Source organism: Oryx dammah, unplaced genomic scaffold (genome assembly GCF_014754425.2).
Source record: "Oryx dammah isolate SB20612 unplaced genomic scaffold, SCBI_Odam_1.1 HiC_scaffold_24, whole genome shotgun sequence".
Taxonomy (NCBI): domain Eukaryota; kingdom Metazoa; phylum Chordata; class Mammalia; order Artiodactyla; family Bovidae; genus Oryx; species Oryx dammah.
The window spans coordinates 36,371,909-36,391,818 of NW_024070208.1; the positions used below are offsets into that span (position 1 = coordinate 36,371,909).

At 40.2% G+C, this 19,910-nt stretch overlaps 2 protein-coding genes and 1 pseudogene across 4 annotated transcripts in view; 1 reads left to right on the forward strand and 2 right to left on the reverse strand.

Moving 5' to 3' along the window:
* The window catches only part of CENPJ (centromere protein J), a 34,016-nt gene extending 18,849 nt beyond the window's left edge, over positions 1 to 15,167 (forward strand). For 2 of the 3 annotated variants that reach the window (XM_040266843.1, XM_040266844.1), the window contains 7 exons: positions 2,230 to 2,314; positions 9,495 to 9,556; positions 9,810 to 9,920; positions 12,810 to 12,950; positions 13,030 to 13,114; positions 13,201 to 13,321; positions 14,817 to 15,167. In XM_040266843.1, the coding sequence (XP_040122777.1) occupies positions 2,230 to 2,314; positions 9,495 to 9,556; positions 9,810 to 9,920; positions 12,810 to 12,950; positions 13,030 to 13,114; positions 13,201 to 13,321; positions 14,817 to 15,012 (801 nt within the window). In that variant the 3' untranslated portion in view covers positions 15,013 to 15,167. Of the gene's footprint in view, positions 1 to 2,229; positions 2,315 to 9,494; positions 9,557 to 9,809; positions 9,921 to 12,809; positions 12,951 to 13,029; positions 13,115 to 13,200; positions 13,322 to 14,816 lie in introns of those variants that run through there. The other variant, XM_040266845.1, reaches the window with a different exon arrangement.
* On the reverse strand, positions 5,203 to 5,556 carry LOC120882984 (annotated as a pseudogene).
* A 3,375-nt stretch (positions 15,168 to 18,542) lies between the features above and the next one.
* RNF17 (ring finger protein 17) overlaps positions 18,543 to 19,910 on the reverse strand; it is a 115,783-nt gene continuing 114,415 nt past the window's right edge. Inside the window, exon 36 of the mRNA XM_040266846.1 lies at positions 18,543 to 18,715. Within this exon, the coding sequence (XP_040122780.1) occupies positions 18,617 to 18,715 (99 nt within the window). The 3' untranslated portion in view covers positions 18,543 to 18,616. The remainder of the gene's footprint in view (positions 18,716 to 19,910) is intronic.

Here is a 19,910-nt window from a genome sequence, read left to right on the forward strand (position 1 = left end):
ATCTCTTAACTCTCGGAAGGATGCATGGGAGGGGTGGCCCCCCTGCTGTAGATGTGAGAGTGGACTGAGGTGGGTTCAGGAGCACTGGGGGATTGTGGCCTTAAACAGAGACTGGTGGCTGAGGCTGTGGAGCGGTTGCGGGGGGTGGAGATGTGGGTGGGATTTAGTGATAAACTAGGTATGGGGTATGACAGCAGGAAAGTGGGCTTCCAAGTCGAGTGTTGTTTTTTTTTCTTTTTGTCCATTTATCACTTGTCCCCTCAAAAGAGAGTACACATTTCTGGGGGTGTGGATGTTAGGAGCTCAGGTTAGGTCAGGTGAGTTTGAATTGCCTGCTGGACATCAGGTGGACATGGGGTGGAGTTGGGTTGTATCTAGAAGGTCAGGTCTGGGCTAGAAGTTTGGGGCCCTCAGAATGTGTGAGAGAGACCAGACCATTAGGGCTGAAGGTATGGATGGTGAGGAGAAAGAACCAGAGCTGAAGTGGGGAGGTTAGTGTGGTGTCCTGAGGGCCAAGTACAGTAGGCAGAGAGGCCTGAGCCTCAGAGGCTGCTGCTGAGTAAGGTGAGGGCTGAAAGTGGATCCAGGAATTTGCCAGAGGAGAGCCTGACTGGGTGAGAGAGTGAGAAGCTTCAGACAGAGTGTAAAGCTTTGTGCAGAAGTCTTGTAGTAAATACAAGGAAATGAGGTAGTAGCTGCAGGGGGAGTTTTTTTTGTTTTGTTTTAAAATGGGAAAGTTAACAAGTGTTTATGTATTAGTAGGACTGAGTAGGCGGAGAGGAAAACCTTGAAGCAGGATACAACCCGAGGGTCGAGGGTCGTTGAAGCGGTGTGCACGTGGAGAGGAGCTGGGGTTTGAGGGGTGGAGGCACTGGCGTGGACGTCAGTGCCTGGTGATTGGGCTGCTCGGGTGAACACAGAGCTGGACGTGGAGGAGCCCTTGGTGGGAAGTTCCCCCAGCCCTTTACCTTTTCTCAGAGGAGTGGGAAGCCTGGCTCTCTGCTGAGAGGGGGGATGGAGGAGGCTCTGGGAGCTTTGAGGGGAGGGAGGGACGAAAGAGCGCAAAGCGAGGGGGAAATGTGGTCTGACTCCACAGAGGTTAGAGATGGTATGTTTCAAGTAGGAATTGTTATTTTTGCTTATTCAGCTTTTCGAGTGTAAATGTTAGACAGTTAGCAGAGGTATGTCAGCCCAGTGAATACCAGAGTGAGAGGGGCGTGGAAGTTGACAGTATATATAGTAAGAGTGACTGCAGTGAGCCATGATTTCAGTCTGCTCAAGAAGGGCAGAGGTTTGGGGAGATGCAGGAAACACGATCAGTGGATCGTGGGACCCTGCAGGCTGTAAGCCCTGGAGGAGGGAGGATGTCAGCGGGGTGAGCTGGGAGGACAGGACGTGGAGTCAGAGGGTGAGATTCCCCACCTCCCTACCATGTTATTATGAAAGTTGAGCCAAACAAATTTGAAAGAATAGTATGATGAATACCTGAACACACCTAGATCCAATCATTATTCACATTTAGCCACATTTCCATGTAAAGTGTTTTGCTGAACCATTTGAAGGTAATGGCAGAAATTGTGGCATCTCACCCCTAAATACTTTGGCACTTATTAAATGGCACTGGCTTTTTGAATGATTATTATTTTGTAAGTTGCTCTGAAATTGATACTTTTGCAGCTCTTAATAATTGCAGATATTGATAATGACTAGTTCTCCTTTGTCCACTGGAGTACTAGCTGAGGTGGGAGAGAGTGGTCTAGAGGTGGCAGCTATGGCATCATCTCCTGACAAGCAGGGTACGTGGATGAGACTGACTGGGCAGGAGAGAAGGAGATCTGGCTGGAGGAGGAGATGGGAGCAAGGAGGACATCTCCATTGACCTCTAACCCCTGGGGGTGGGAGGACAGTGGGTGCAGTCTCCTGGTGTCTGACCATGAGTTCCAGCCCTCTCCTCTGACCGCTCTGGTAACGTCACAAAAACTGTTGTTTCACATTGCTGTGCCTCACTTGAGGAGTGAATGTATTTCCAGAGGAGGCGTGTGAGTATGCATGTAGTCCATTTCTAGGAGCAGCTGGTTCACTCTGCTTGTTCACTCAGTATACATGGAAACAGCATAAATTGAACACACTTAAAATATTCCCTTTGCAAGCTGAGTTCTGTTACTTTCATTCCTTGTACTAATGTGTAGACTAAACTAATTTTATATTCAACATTTTCTCATACTATAGAATTCATCAATTCGATTTCAAAAGAGTCAGATTTCTTCAGGAACCCAGGTAGAAAAGTACAAAAAAAATTATTTGCCAACACAAGGTAAGATAGTTGCATGATCTTTTTATAAAATATTTTAGAAATTTAAATAGTGGAGAATTTACACCAACTTAATAGAAATAAGATATTCTAAATATAATTGAAGCCCCTGTGTATCTACTTCCAGTTAATTTGCACCCAGACCACATTCCCTTTCTTATTTTTCATTCTTTTAGTACATTGTGTCCATAAATCAACGTAGTATTGTTTCATACTCCATCCCTCTGCCGTTTGCTTTCTCTCTCAGTGTTTTAAAACCTACGCTCAGTAATAAATACAAACTCCAGCTATACATGTTCCATGTATATTTGCCACAGTTAAGCTGTCTTGTTGATGGGCATTCATATTTTCCATGTCTGTCACAGAATGAATAGGACAAGTCTTGGTCATGTGAGTTTCTCTTAGACAAATGTCAGGGGTAGGATATTGGGTCACATCAGGTTTGTCTCAGTTGAGGAGATGTTTGAGTTCGATCCCTGGGTTGTGAAGATCCCCTGGAGAAGGGAATGGCTACCCACTCCAGTATTCTGGCCTGGAGAAATCCATGGACTGTACAGTCCTTAGGGTCGCAGAGAGTTGGACACAACTGAGCGACTTTCACTTCCCTTTGCAGTTTTTTTATTGTCAACAGAACATGCTCTTTGTGCTTGCTAACACTTGATCTGCTTAGACTTTAATTTGGCCAGTGAGATGGGTGTGAAATGAAGAGTCACTGTCATTTAAATACGCATTTCCCTGATTACCAATGAGGTAATGTGAACATCTTTTGATATTTAGTAGTGGACATTTGAGTTTCCTCTTGAGAACTGCCTGTTCATCTCTTTTGCCCGTTTAAAACTCTGTGTGTGCTTGTAAGGTTTTGCTTATTAAAGTTAATTATAAGCACTGCCAGTATCTTCTGCCCATCTATATTTAGCTTTTTGGTTTGTGTTTCTTTATACATGTGTTTTTCCTTTTAATATTGAATTTAATCTATTTTTTTTTTTTAATGGTTTTTGCTTTTTGTGACTAAGAAATCCTTCTCAAACGTCAAGTCACAAATACACTATTTTCTTCTGTGAACTTTTGTTTTCACAGCTGGGTCTTTAATCTGCCTGGAAGTTTTAGAAAGTATTTCTGTAAATGAAATTTATAGAAATGGATATAACATATGTGGTTTGAAAATTATAAAGGAAATATGAGTAACCACTGCCCACAATAAGAATTAGCAACACCTCAGAACTGCCCCCTCTGTGATCATATTACGTTGCTTTTCCTTGAAAATTGTTTCTACTTTCACAGGTATAGTCCTAAAAAAAAACTTTTACTTTTTTTGAGCTTTCTGAAGAGTTAGTCATGCTGTATGTATTCCATGGTATTCTTCTTTCACTGTGTTTTTGAGATTCAGTCTTGTTGATCTAGTTCACTAATTTTCACTGCAAGGTAGTGTTAGTATTCCATTTATGAATATATTACAGTTTGCTATTTTTCTGTTGATGGTTAAGATTTTAAGTTTTGGAATGTTAAACAATGATGCTGTGAACTTTGCTATACATTGCTGGTACACATTTATTTCTCTAAGACATATACCTAGGGCTAGAGTTACTGAGTAATTTGTAGGAATATCTTTAACAGATATTGCCAAAAATTTCCCAAAGTGATTTTACTCTCTCACCAGCAATGTAAGTGCTTGCTTTGCTCCACATCTTGTTATTACTTGATTTTCAGAATTAAATTCATGCCAGTCTGTTAGGAGTGTATCTGTATCTCAGTTTTAATTTGCATCACCATTACTAAATATGTTGAACACATTTGCCTGTGTTTAGTAGCTGTTCAGAATTCATCTTTAGAGAAGAAACTGATGAGATCTTTATTTTGTGGAGCTGTCTCTTTATTGTTTGTGGGAGGGTCCCCACATCCTCATAACCCTAACAGTTTCATGTACTGCAGGTATCTTTTCCCAGTGTCTAGCTTGTCTTTTTACTCTTAATATGTTAAAGATATAAAAAGTATCTTTTTTAATTGAAATATATCTGACATAACATTGTGTAAATCTGAGGTGTATATCATGTTGATTTGATGCATTTAGATATTGTAATGTGACTGTCAGTTTGTCCATACCTAGCACCTCTATTAAATCACAGTTATGATTTCTTTTTTGGTGATTGGAATAATTAAGATCTCGTTTTCTTAGCAAGTTTGATGATTATAGCATAGTATTGTTCACTACACTGTGCTTTGTATCTCTAGGGCTTATTTACAGCTCACTGCAAGTTGGTATACCCTAACTTTCACCTCCTAGTCCTTAGTAACCACTGTTTTATTCTCTGTTTTAATGTGTGGCTTTTTGAAATTCCACATATAAGTTATACCATACAGCAATATTCCCTGGTATATATGTACCACATTTTCTTCATTTATTCATGGAAGGGCACTTTAGGTTATTTCTATATCTTGACTATTGTGAATAATACTGCAGTAAAAATGGGAATGCATGTATCTCTTCAATATCCTGTTTCCATTTCCTTTGGATATATATACTCAGAAGTGGAATTGCTGAATTGTGTGGTAATTTGTTTTTAATTTTTTGAGGAATGTGCATACTGTTCCCTAGTGGCTGTACCAGTTTGTATTCCCACCACCATTGTACAAGGGTTTCCTGTTATCCACATCCTTGTTATCCAACAGGATAATACTTGTTATCGTTTGGGGTTTTTTTTTTTTTTTTTTTTTGATAGCCATTGATATGCATTTCCCTCATGATTAGTGATGTTGAGCATCTTTTCATGTACCTCTTGGACATTTGGATACCATGTTTAAAAATATTTTCTAGTTCCTCTGCCCATTTTTATTTTTTTAAAACAATCTCAAATTTTTAGTATATGTGCTGCCGAAGTGAGCACATAAACAATCTCAAATTTTTATTGTCTTAATAAAAAAAAAACATGAAGCTCAAAACTGGTTCACTTGGCCCTTTCTCTTATCTCCTCCCAGCCCAAAATACTTGCATCTCTTAATAACAAGCATTCTCTTAGATCTGCAGTTGGGCTCAACGCCTAAATGTATTCAAGCCTCAGTACAATCTTTGTAGTTTTAGCCTTTTTCTGGAAAATCGGCTTAGTCTGCCCACCAGAGCCCCTCTGCTTCCTGTCATAATGCTACTTTCCTTGGGGATGCAGAGAATCCTTGCTTTTCTTGTACTGGGTTACTTTGTGGGGTTGGTGCTTGCCATACTTAGTTCAGCGGCTTTTAGGAACATTAACCATGTTTGCGAGAGTGCTACCAGCACAGAAAGCCCTAAACCCATTTTTAAATTGTATTTTTTTGTGCTTTGTTTTTTAATTATTGAGTTGTATGAGTTCTTTAGGGCCTCCCAGGTAGTGCTAGTGGTAAAGAACCCACCTGCCAATGCAGGAGACCTAAGAGACATGGGTTTGATCCCGCGGTTGGGAAGATGCCCTGGAGAAGGGTATGGCACCCCACTCCAGTGTTCTTGCCTGGAGAATCCCTTGGACAGAGGAGCCTGGTGGGCTACAGTCCATAGGGTCGCAGAGTCAGACACGACTAAAGTGCACACATGAGTTCTTTATATATTTTGTATATTAACTCTTGATAGATGGTTTATAAAAAATTTCTCTCATTCTGTAGGTTATTTGTTGATTCTTAGCTGGGCAGAAACTTTTAAGTTTGATGGTTTTTGCTTTTGGTGTTTGTGCTTTTGATGTTATAGCCAAGAAATTATTGCCAAGACTGTTAAGGAGCTTCTTTGTTTTGTTTTGCTCTAGAACTTTTACAGTACCAGGTCTTATGTTTAAGCCTGATCCATTTTGAGTTCATTTTGTGAGTGGTGTGAGAGAGATCCAATTCCATTTTTCTGCATGTGTTCAGTTTTTGCACTGCTTTATAAAGAGACTGTGCATTCCCCCCCATTGGGTGTTCTTGACTCCTTTGTTGAGTATTAGTTGATTGTATATGTAGGGGGTTTTCTATTCTGTTCTATGGGCATTCACATTAGTTGATTATTGATATGTAAGGACTTATGACTGCCATCCTATTGATTGCTTTCTTTTGGTTTTCTATTTCCGTTGTTTCTTTTCCCCCGTTTCTGCCTTCCTCTATAAACTTTTTCCCATGGTGATGTGCTTCATCTCGTTTTGTTGTATTTGTGGATCAACTCTAGATTTTTGCTTGTGGTCAACATCTCAAAGATAAAACAATCTGCTGTATGCTATTAGCAACTTATCATTATAGAGGCTCCACCACCCTTTTATGTTTTGATGTCACAATTTGCCTTTTTTATGCTCTTGATTTCAGTAACATTATTTATAGTAGCTGGTGTTTTTGGTTTTTTCGCAGCACTGCACAGCATGCGGGATCTTAGTTCCTCCAGTAGGGAACGAACCTTTACCTCCTACAGTGGAAGTGCAGAGTCCCCACCACTGGACTTTCAGGGAATTCCATAGCTGGAGTTTTAAAAAATATTCCTTTAAACGTTATACTATAATTAGGTGGATTAGGTTTTTGCTTTTTTATCATCTGACTGTTCACATTTACCAGTGTGTTGTGTTGTGTACTATCATGTTGTCTTGTTGCTGGTTAGCATCTTTTTGTTTCTACTTGAAGATATCCTTTCAGCATTTCATACAGTGTCTTATAGGTCAGGTGATGCTGAACTACCTCAGTTTTTGTCTGGGAAAGCCTTTATTTCCCCCTTCATATCTGAAGGATAACTTTGCCGGATAAAGTAGTCTTGGTGGGCAGTTTTTGTTTCTTACTTTGGATATGTTGTTTTCCTCTCTTGGCCTTTGGGGTTTCTGCTGAGAAATCCACTGAGAACCTAAGACTGTGCCTTCATAGGTTATTTCTTTTTTTCCCCTGGCTGCCTTGAAGGTTTATTATCATTGATTTAGGAAGTTCTCACCTATTATTTCTTTAAATATAAAAGCTCTGATTTCTTTAAACTCTGTGCCCCTTTCTACCACTCTTCTTCTGGAACAAGTTAATCAAGTATTTGCCCTTCTAGTGGGAATCCAATAGCTCTTGTTGGCTTTCTTAGTTTCATCTCCTTTTCTAGCTGTATTATTCTTGAATTCGTGTTCCCAAGTCACTTGTTCTTTCCATCTGGTCTGCTCTGCAGTAGATGCTCTCTGTTGCATTCTTCATCTGTCACTGAATTCTTCACCTCCAGAATTTGAAGTAGCAGATACTTCCTTAACAAAGCTTTTATGACTTCATTGGTTCCTTCAATTCACCAGGCTGGCTGCTAGAAACCTTTGTTTTCCAGGAGGTAGGGCCATAGCTCAAGTTTGTGCTTCCTTCCCTGTCCACAGACTGACTGTGGCCTATTTTCTGAGCACTCTATGCAGACACACTAGGAGCTGGCAGCACTGGGGGTGGGGGTTCAGGGTCCTGAGGTGCCCGTGGGCCCAGGGGGCAACCCTTGAGTGGCATGGGTGGACCTCCATTAGAGGTCCTGCAGTGGACAGCAGGAGCTGCATCCCTCCATGTCAATGATGTTCTTACCTGCTCCCTTCCTCTTTTCCTGACTCCCCCTAGTCGTGGAGGTCCAGTCCCTCCTCAGTTCAGGTGCTCTTGGAGAGAAAGCAGCTTGTGAGCCACATGGCAGGCGGCTGGGCAGCTGCTCCCCACTCAAGCTTTCCATGTCCTCCTCGGGAGAGGTGGTTTGCCACCACCACACAGCTCAGGTCCACGCACTGTCCCCTGGGCTGGGGGCAGCTGTCTCGGGTTCCCCTCTGCTCTGCGTACAAACTTGTCTCTGTCCTGCCCTGGTAGCCTGCTCGTCTACCCTGGACGTCTTCAGGTCCACTCTCTCCAGGCTTTTCCTCCCGTAGTGAGTGGGGATGGGACGGGTTTGCTGAGTCCCTTGGGTCCACAACTCCTACTGAGGTCTGGTCTATCTTCAGATGCACAGGTGGGCAAGAATCCCCCCAGATCCCTGGGTGTAAGGCGTTGGGGCTGTTTTGTTCAGTTACAAATGTCAAGTTAGTTGTTAAGGGGAAAGAATGGCTTAGCTGCCATGACGCTGATGTCATCTTAAAAGTTCCTCAGTTTCTTTCTTTAATGTAGTTGAATTTCACTTCTTTATGGGTAGTCCTCTTGCCTATAAAATGAGGATATTAGTCTCTTCTGTGGAGGGTGATTACAGGATTCAGAGGTGATGTTAACACAGAGCTCAGACTGCAGTGTGGTTTTTGTACTTGTGACGTGGGGGAAGTTGGTCATTTAGCCAAAACCTATGTGTGCTCCTTGATTCCTTTTATCTTTACTCCCCACTCCCCTGCATTCCCATCCATCCTTAAACGAATCTCCTCTGATGTTGATGTTTTTCTGAATTGATTAAGTATGTTGAAGTGTAATGAAATTGCTAGTACCTGGCAACTTGGGATCCTTGGGTCGGTTATTTGACACAGCACACAAACTGCCATCTCCACAGATGCCCACAGCCTGCTTAGTGGACCCTCTACCTTTGCTCTTCTCCATTCTTGGAGCATTCAGGATCCATTCTGGTTTTTTACATTTAAGTCAGATCCTGGCACTTGAGCTTGAAACCCTTCAAATTTAGGACTACTATCCATTGGCACATAGGAAGACAGTATTAGAACTTTAGTGCCTTTTTAACCTAACTTCAGTTTGTTGCTTCTGTGGTGATGTGGTGTCTATGTGTGAGCACGTACACGCATGTATGCTTATTTTATAATGTGTGTACTAATACACAGTATAATTGGGTGTATTGGTCATGATCTAAAAAGTTTAGACCATAGCCATTAGGTCTATCCAGCTTCTTTTTCAAGCCAGATTCTCTGTGTCTTTCTGGATGCTTCTACTCTTTGTTCTCCATTTCTGCCCTCTTAACTAAAGCTCCTGGTGACTGTTTCCAGAGTACCTTCAGGTTTATCTGTTAAGTTGGTTGAGCGAGCATGTGTCTCTTTCTCCAGAAAGAGGTTGTAAACTTTCAGAAAACGGATACTGTCTTTGTCTTTCTTGGTCATCAGGACTTAAGTATTTGAATAAGCATTTAAATGTATATAATGAAGAACTAGGAATTAGTAAAGAAAAATAATAAAACTTTCTTAAATAATGGGTAAATAAGAGTGAACTAAGGAAATGTTTGACCATAGTATTGAGTAAACTAAAATCTTTCAATTAAATAATCAAACTAACTCTGACAATAATATTCTAACAGGCAATTCATCTCAAAGATCCAAGTCTGAGCCTCGTGATTTAGGCAGCTCGGAGAAGGGACAGGTAAATCTTTGTTTTTATATATTCAGACATATTTCTTAGGCTTACAGTTGATTAGTGGACTGGTTTAAGTTTCCATTTCTAAAGGAAGCTTTTTACTTAACATCGTAAAGATTTTCTATACAACACTAACACTAGCCATAGAATCCTATAATAGTGAAATCTGGCTTTTGGACATAAGTGTTAAAGTTGTTAGCTGCTTGAGATTTTTATTACATGTCATATAGCACAGACTAAGAGCCTCTTGTCCTTATAGACAGCCTCACCCAGAGAGCTGCCTGAACCAGTGAACTTTCCAGATCCTGACTATAAAGAGGAGGATGAAAAAGAGGAAATTGAGGGAGAAATCAGCCATCCTGATGGAAAGGTTACTTTTTTTTTTTTTTAAATAAAAAAAAGACGGGTTAAAATATAATTGAAACAGATTCTAAAATCATTGACTTTTGAGACTTGATGGGGCTTAAGGTCTTCAATGCTTTGGTACATATCCTCAGCCTGAACCTTTGGACTCCTCTGAAAACACTTGATAAATGAAAATGCATTTAGTTGCCATTTCTAACTGAGAGATGCAACAAGGGGAGGAGTACAGTCCCATTGTATAAACTTCTTGTTCTTTCCCCAGATACGACTGAAAGTCTTGGTAATCCCTAGTACTTGTAAAAGCCTCAGTTCTATACACTCAGTTCAGTTCAGTTGCTCAGTCGTGTCCGACTCTTTGCAACCCCATGAATCACAGCATGCCAGGCTTCCCTGTCCATCACCAACTCCTGGAGTTCACCCAAACTCATGTGCATCGAGTCGGTGATGCCATCCAGCCATCTCATCCTTGGTCGTCCCCTTCTCCTCCTGCCCCCAATCCCTCCCAGCATCAGTCTTTTCCAGTGAGTCAACTCTTCGCATGAGGTGGCCAAAGTACTGGAGCTTCAGCTTTAGCATCATTCCTTCCAAAGAAATCCCAGGGTTGATCTCCTTCAGAATGGAGTGGTTGGATCTCCTTGCAGTCCAGGGGACTCTCAAGGGTCTTCTCCAACACCACAGTTCAAAAGCATCAATTCTTCGGCACTCAGCCTTCTTCACAGTCCAACTCTCACATCCATACATGACCACAGAAAAAACCATAGCCTTGACTAGACAGACCTTAGTTGGCAAAGTAATGTCTCTGCTTTTGAATATACTATTTAGGTTGGTCATAACTTTTCTTCCAAGGAGTAAGCGTCTTTTAATTTCATGGCTGCAGTCACCATCTGCAGTGATTTTGGATTCCAAAACAATAAAGTCTGACACTGTTTCTACTGTTTCCCCATCTATTTCCCATGAAGTGATGGGACCAGATGCCATGATCTTCGTTTTCTGAATGTTGAGCTTTAAGCCAACTTTTTCCCTCTCCTCTTTCACTTTCATCAAGAGGCTTTTTAGCTCCTCTTCACTTTCTGCCATAAGGTTGGTGTCATCTGCATATCTGAGGTTATTGATATTTCTCCTGGCAATCTTGATTCCAGCTTGTGTTTCTTCCAGTCCAGCGTTTCTCATGATGTACTCTGCATATAAGTTAAATAAGCAGGGTGACAATACACAGCCTTGACGTACTCCTTTTCCTATTTGGAACCAGTCTGTTGTTCCATCTCCTACCTATCCTTAAATATTTCCTGGATTAGCTGCTTCTCTGCCTCAGCCCAACAGTATTATTCCTGTGCTTAGGAAACGTTCTGAGTGGGAACAGCCTGGCTAGGTGCTCCAGTTAAAGAATGAAGGACAAGGGAAGGGACAGAAACAGGGTTACTGAGGTGGTGGTGAGGGGATTTTTCCTTAGGTTTCTAGAACATGTACTTTTCTAGGTTCTTTGATCCACTTTAATAGAAATGAGAAGGTTGAAGTTCACTGTGCATCGTGAGGAATGAGTGAAGGACAAAGACCAGCAATCAGAAGGAAGTTGTTACCTCTATCCTAAAGTAGTTTTCCTGTACACTCTACTTTCAGTTCAGTTGCCCAGTCGTGTCTGACTCTTTGTGACCCCATGAACCACAGCACGCCAGGCCTCCCTGTCCATCACCAACTCCCAGAGTTCACCCAAACTCATGGGCATCGAGTGGGTGATGCCATCCAGCCATCTCATCCTCTGTCGTCCCCTTCTCCTCCTGCCCCCAATCCCTCCCAGCATCAGGGTCTTTTCAAATGAGTCAGCTCTTCGCATCAGGTGGCTAAAGTATTGGAGTTTCAGCTTCAACATCAGTCCTTCCAATGAACACCCAGGACTGATCTCCTTTAGGATGGACTGGTTGGATCTCCTTGCAGTCCAGGGGACTCTCAAGAGTCCTCTCCAACACCACAGTTCAAAAGCAACACTTTACTTTCGGGTAACAAATCGTTGATGAGGAAGGGTTTTCTTTTTTAGAAGAGGAATGAGAAAATTAGGATATCACCAGTGTACAAGGTCTAATGAAAGGAAGGGTCTTTGGCAGCAGTCATCAGTGGCTGCTGAAACCTCAGATGAAAGTTTGACGGGTCTCATGATGCCACCCAGTCAGTGCTGAGGTCATGAGGCAGCTGCGTACTTACTGAATTTATGGACACGCTGTCATACAGAGCCCAGTGCTGTACCTAAAAGGCACTCATCAGAATAATTCACCTGGAATGTAATCAAGCCTTGAGAGTAACTACTGGGTTTTTTTAACAAAAAACAGGATATGAGAATATGTTAACTGACACAAAAGTAGAAAAGTAATTTGCCAGATCCAGAATGTGGTCAATATTATATGTTCAGTGACTTCATTCCTTCAACAGTTGGCATTAAAATGGGTAAATGAAGGGACCATTAAAAACTGAGATTGGAGAGATACATCAGCCCAAGTGTGTGTGTACCTTATTTTCATCCATACTCAAGTAAACCATACAAAGCCTTTTTTTTTGGCGAATTTAAGAAAAACAGTGTAAAGGTTATGATATAGTGTTAGGGATGATAATAGTTTGGTTATGTTACTATTCCAGTAGAGAGATTTGTTGAAGTGTTTAGAGCTGAAGTGATAATCTGAAGGTTGCCTAAAAAATCAACTGAAAAGTTTGGGGGGAATAGGTGACTTAAGAATGGACATGACGTGCTAATAGGTGAAGTTGATTGTTTTGAATTGTAACTTTTCTCTCTGAGAAATATTTTAATTTTTATTGTGAAAATATCAAAGTAAGTGATTTATAAGAATTAGGGACGTTTTTGTCATGTGGTCTCAGGAAATATTTGCTAGTTTGGTTTTCTTTTTTGTAGATAGAGAAGGTTTATAAGAATGGGTGCCATGTTGTGTTGTTTCCAAATGGAACGCGAAAGGAAGTGAGTGCAGATGGGGAGACCGTCACTGTCACTTTCTTCAACGGTGACATCAAGCAGGTCATGCCAGATGGGAGAGTGGTAGGTTTCCACAGGTCTGTTTTCTCTGTAGCATAAACACCCCTGAAGGAGTGGCAGCGCTGACTTCCTGTCTTTACAGATCTACTACTATGCAGCCACGCAGACTGCCCACACCACATTCCCAGAAGGGCTGGAAGTTCTACATTTCTCTAATGGCCAAATAGGTGAGAACTTGCTCTGCCTTCTCAGTTCTATTAAATTCTTCCTTCCTTTAAAAATAAAATATTTATAATAACCCCCTTTCTTACAGAAAAACATTTTCCAGATGGAAGAAAAGAAATCACATTTCCTGACCAGACTATCAAAAACTTGTTTGCTGATGGACAAGAAGAGAGCATTTTCCCAGATGGTACAGTTGTCAGAGTACAACGGTATGTTACCTGTTAAGTTGGTTTCTGGTTTTCAACTTTCAATCAGTAATGAAGTTTAAAAATCTGAAACTTTAATAAGTCATTCAACATTTTAGTTGAGTTCAGAATCTGAAAGCAGCTAAGATGTGTTTGCAGCACTTTAGAATTTTAGACAAGTTTGAGACCAATGGATTCGAATGTTTGCTTAGTCTTTAGCCTAGCGATCTAAAGGATATCTAAAGAACACTTCACAAAAGGATGGCAGATACTTATTTAGAAATAAGTTTGGTGAAATTTGAAAACAGTGAGTGAGACACAGAAGGGAAGCTTCCCTGTCAATTGTTAAGAATAACTGGACTCTGTATTTTGATTTTCTGGGTCTTCCTGTCCCAGCCTAAGCACTTTACTCTTCTGGCCTCTCTAAGCCAATTCCAAATTAACAATTTTTCTTTATCCTTCTGAATGTTAAATTTCTTCAAGTCAGAGATGACTTCTTTAATTCACAGTGAAGAGCATCTTATAGGTTCCATTATAATTAAAACCATAATAGAGGTTTGTCAGATCCAGTCCTATTTTTAATTATACCCTCGTTTCCTGGAGTGTAGCAGTTAAGTACCCATTAACTTGAACTATGTGATGTAAACTTGGCAATAATGTAGGAACTCCTTATGGTCATGACTTTTTCCCTTATTGTGGTCTGAAATCTGGTGCTCTTTATCTGGTGCTCAACTAAATAAAATTTGAGGAAAAGCTTATGTGTACAGTATAGATTTCATCAGAAACTTCTCAATTTTGACTCTTATGAAAACTTCCCTAGAGCCATCTATTTAATCTCATGGCCAGTCTTTTCTCGTCTGTACTCAGACACATCCAATGTTATTAGTTCATTCAGGATTATCATTTTTAAATTGAGGTGTGACATATGACATTAGTTTCAGGTGTACCACAAAAATTTACTAGATATTTATATATACTGCAGAATGATCACAAAAGTCTAGTTAACATCCATCATCACACATAATTACATGTTTTTCTTGTCATAAAAACTTTTATTCTCTTGGTAGCTTTCAAATGTGCAATTCATTCAGGGTAACTGCTGTTTTTCACTTACAGCAGTGATTCTCAAACTTCAGGGTGCATCTGAATCTGGAGGGACTGTTCAAGGGCTTGTTGCTGGGCCCCACTCAAATAATTTGCATTTCTAGTGAGCTCTTGGGTGATACAGACACCACAGGGCCATACTTACTAGAGCAGTGGCTCTCTAACCTTTGTATGTGGCAGAGAGCCACACATGTGTTCATACGAAATTTGAGAAATAACCAAAATAGAAAAAAACATTCTGTGTTGAGAAGTTTGACAGCTTCTCAACTTCAGCACCCTAGCTTTGTTTTATAATGGGACATTATTCTTAAAATAAGGACCAGGGATACTCTTGGAGGAGGAGTAACTGCCAGATTTCTCCTGCTATACTCTTCATGTTTTTATAAAGGAATTAAATTCTATTTAAAATTTACAGAGATGGCAACAAAATCATAGAGTTTAATAATGGCCAAAGAGAACTGCATACGGCCCAGTTCAAGAGACGGGAGTATCCAGACGGCACTGTGAAAACTGTGTACACAAACGGGCATCAGGAGACCAAGTACACATCTGGTCGAGTAAGAATGAAAGACAAGGACGGTAATGTTCTCATGGACACAAAACTGTCATGAAAATTGTGTGACTCATCATGAAATGACACTAACTTGATTTTCTTGTTAAAAAGAAATGTACATTTCTTGTGGATTCTGTGGTTTAATTTATGTACTCTGTGTGTGCGCGTCTGTGTGTGTATATAAATAAATAGAAAAGACTTTAGAGCATAAAACTTCTTGCTTTTTATGTTTGAAATGAACAGGGCAGCTTTCATTTTTAATTCATCTCCCTTGTCTTCTATGGTCATAAGCAGCATAGACTTTAATAAGGGGATGCTTTCTATGGTTGGTGATGGCTATGAAAACCAGGAAGTACAAGAAATACAGTATCACATAGTTTTTATCACACAGATTTTCCTACTGCCTGTCAGCCCTATCAAGGTCATGCTCAGAAACATCACTGAAGGAGGAATCATTTCTCCACTCACTATACTCAATCAGTGCTGAAATTAAAGCATTTTATCTACCACCAAGGTCACAGAATGGGAAGTTAAAACAATGAGGGAATATAGAAGTCAATCAGTCAAACAGGTAGGAAGAGTTCATTCTGCGAGTGCAAATCTCATGGGAGGAGAAAGCAGCTGTAATCAGGGTGATATCTATCTGGTCAAAACAGGACATGTGAGAAAGGCGGGGCCTGAGAAACAACCAGGCAGTGTTAAAAGTCTTCAGAGAAAATAAGAAATTATATTTATGTAATCTCAGGATTTAGAAAAGCTGGTTTTAGAAAAGGCAGAGGAACCAGAGATCAAATTGCCAACATCCGCTGGATCATGGAAAAAGCAAGAGACTTCCAGAAAAACATCTATTTCTACTTAATTGACTATGCCAAAGCCTTTGACTGTGTGGATCACAATAAACTGGAAAATTCTGAAAGAGGTGGGAATACCAGACCACCTGACCTGCTTCTTGAGAAACCGATATGCAGGTCAGGAAGCAACAGTTAGAACTGGACATGAACAACAGACTGGTTCCAAATAGGAACAGAAGTACATCAAGGCTGTATATTATCACCCTGCTTATTTAACTTATACACAGAGTACATCATGAGAAACGCTGGGCTGGAAGAAGCACAAGCTGGAATCAAGATTGCTGGGAGAACTATCAATAACCTCAGATATGCAGATGACACCACCTTTATGCCAGAAAGTGAAGAGGCACTACAGAGCCTCTTGATGCAAGTGAAAGAGGAGAGTGAAAAAGTTGGCTTAAAGCTCAACATTCAGAAAATGAAGATCATGGTATCACTTCATGGAAAATAGATGGGGAAACGGTGTCAGACTTTATTTTTTTGGACTCCAAAATCACTGCAGATGGTGACTGCAGCCATGAAATTAAAAGACACTTACTCCTTGGAAGGAAAATTATGACCAACCTAGACAGCATATTCAGAAGCAGAGACATTACTTTGCCAACAAAGGTCCATCTACTCAAGGCTATGGTTTTTCCAGTCGTCATGTATGGATGTGAGAGTGGGACTATGAAGAAAGATGTGCCAAAGAATTGATGCTTTTGAACTGTGGTGTTGGAGAAGACTCTTGAGAGTCCCTTGGACTGCAAGGAGATCCAGCCAGTCCATTCTAAAGGAGATCAGTCCTGGCTGTTCTTTGGAAGGACTGATGCTAAAGCTGAAACTCCAATACTTTGGCTACCTCATGTGAAGAGTTGACTCACTGGAAAAGACTGATGCTGGGAAGGATTGGGGGCAGGAGGAGAAGAGGATGACAGAGGATGAGATGGCTGGATGGCATCACCAACTCGATGGACATGAGTTTGAGTGAACTCCGGGAGTTGGTGATGGACAGGGAGGCCTGGTGTGCTGCAATTCATGGGGTCGCAAAGAGTCAGACACAACTGAGCGACTGAACTGAACTGAACCTCAGGATAGAAAGCCATTTTTGTTTCTGGTTGGGGGGCCCACACTGTACAGCTTCTGGGATCTCAGGTTCCCCAACCCGGGAATGAACTCAGGCCACGGCAGTGAATGTGCCAAATTCTAACCCCTAGATCACAAGGTCCACCCTTGAGAAAGACTTTTAAATGAGACACAGCATAAACCTTAAAGGTTAATGAGTCAAAAGTTTGTCCAAAGATAGCCCTCCCAAAAAAGTCACAGACTAGGAAAAAATACACATATCTGACAAAGGATTAATAACCCAAATACATTAAGAAACCTTACTAGTTAAAATTACAAAAGATACGAATCAGCAATAAACAAGCAACTAAACCAGTGAATGCATATTACAAAAATGAAGTATCTCTTTATAGTAGTATCATAAACTGGCAAATAATGGTCTGGCCACACTGCATGTCAGCAAGGAACTCAAGATTACTAATGGTAGAGTTAGTTTGAAAAACAATTACCTCAGGACTTAGTAAATTCCATTAGTAAGTATATTCACTAGAAAACCACTCATAGGTACAGAGAGGGTCCTACTGTAGAATAATTGAGAAAAAACTGGTAACAACCTAAAGATCTAACAGAATAAATGATGTGCATAGAGGGATGTAACAATGCAAGTGAATAAAACAGAGCTATGCATATCAGTATGGATAGAAGACTGTAAATAAAGTAGGGAGAAAGGCAACTGTGTGATACTGCACATACTTAAAAATATACAGAACTGTATATTGTTTATAGATGCTTACATATACAGTAAAATTATAAAGACATATATAAGCATGTGCTAAGTTGCTTCAGTTGTGTTCTACTCTTTGCGACCTCATGGACTGTAGCCCACCAGGCTCCTCTGTCCATGGGATTCTCCAGGCAAGAATACTGGAGTGGGTTGCCATACCCTTCTCCAAGGTATATAAGCACAATAAATGCCAAATTCACAGTATTCACCTCCTTTGTAGGTAAGAGAATGATTGGGGAAGGGTAGAACAGGCACCTACACCTGTGCTGACAGTGTCTTATTTCTTAAACTGAATATATAGGAAATATTTTTCCTAATGTGGCTAAAATATTTAAAAATTAAAATAAGTAAATACTTGAAAGCAAATATTTATTAACTTTTTTCAAACAGTTAACAGTTCAACATGTAAGGAAAAAAAAAGCCCAGCAGTATTACAGAACAAATGAAGGAAATAAGTCTGAAATGGTCTACATTGTAACAGAAAACTTTCTTCTGGGCTTCTACAGATGCTCTGTACTGTATACCTGAAAAACAGAATGTGTTATTTTAAACCTCTGCTTAATGTTCAAATCTAGTTACTAAATCGTGTGTTACACTTATGTGAATGGATAGAGTATGAGCTGTTTACTGATTAACCCTAATGATCTTTGTTATTAGGACACTGGTTGTCCAGTAGTACCATATGCAGAGGTAAGAGTTACGAGGCTCAATTATTTTCAGTTCTGCTCTCCTCCTTACACCCCGAAACTATCTGGTACCATGAACAATCAGGACAGCTGTTTGGTCCCAGCATTTTCACAACTATGGAACCTTTCTGATACTGACACTCAGTAGTATAGAAGGGCCTGTTAAGGAGAAATCTAGAAGAGAGATTCTTGTTGAGCTTGGTTGTCATTCCTTTGAGAAATAGCGTGAATCTCTGCTGTGTCAGTGCTGTGCCTGAAGCTGACTGTAAGGATGAACAAGAAATCATGGTACTTACATCATTCATCTCGTTCTGCAAGCCCCATTTCTACTAATGACATATGAATTGGATACTGTTTATCTTCATATAAAGTCACCATTTGTTCTGATACCTGAGCCTAAAATGAAAAGATCTTTGTCAAGAAAATACCATCATGTCTTTGCTGCCTGTTTCCTCCTACAGCTGGCAAGAGAGACAAGGCATTCTCTTAAGTTTGTTTATAAATTGGTACTATGTCCTTTCAAAGGTATCTGTGATGGTTTCTTGCTAAATTCCATTCCTTCCATCTTCTACTTTATTTGAAATGTTACTCATCCCCAAAGCTTTCCTGGATTGAGCCAGTGGGCTCTCATAGTACCTTCCTTGTTAAAATTCATTTGCACTGTACACATAAAGTATACCTTTATGCACACACCACATTTCGATTGTTGTTCATGAGGTGAATACACATGTATTTGTAAGAACACTTACTTGGTCTGCTAGTATTTTCACTGGCTTCTTGAGAGAAACCTTGCATAAGCTCTTTACTGCACACACAGGAGTGTGATGTGTACAGAGGTCTTCGAAAAGCACTTTCTAGTAACAGCACTAGTTCATTAAGAGCTCATTTTTGCCACAGCCAATATATCAGAAATCCCCAAATCTCAGGTCCTCAAATCAGTGCAAGTTGGGCTGAAACAATAGTGGTGAGGATGAAGCTGAACCAAGAACATGTTTCCATCTAAAGGGACAGTTGTGGCACCACTTGTGTTGTCATTCCGGAAGATTTTATAATATTTAAATATATAAAATATTAGATTTTATAATACATAAAATATATAAATACTAGATTTTATGACACTTAAAAACAGCAGTTTTGGTGTATAATTTTCCAGTTTTAAAACAGCTGTGTTATTAAACATGGGTACAGGTCAGAGTTTGTGGGTCTCCCTTTTGTGTCTAAGCCTCTAAAGTAGAAAGCATATTAATACTGAGCATGACCTGGATTTTCTTATTTGAACCTTTTCATACAGTTCTATTACATTAAACAATTCAAAATTAGTATAATTATGGGTACCATGAAAACCACTTTCTCTGATTTTGACCACAATTCCGTTCTAATTTTTCCAACTTTTAGGACGCAGTTTAAATGTTACTTCTCCCCTGTCGTACTCTACTGGGCAGGGGCTCAAATACCATATTCCAATCTTTTTTTTTTTTTTTAAATTAATTAATTTATTTTTTTAGTTTTTACTTTACAATTCTGTATTGGTTTTGGCATACATTGACATGAATCCACCACAGGTGTACATGCGTTCCCAAACATGAACCCC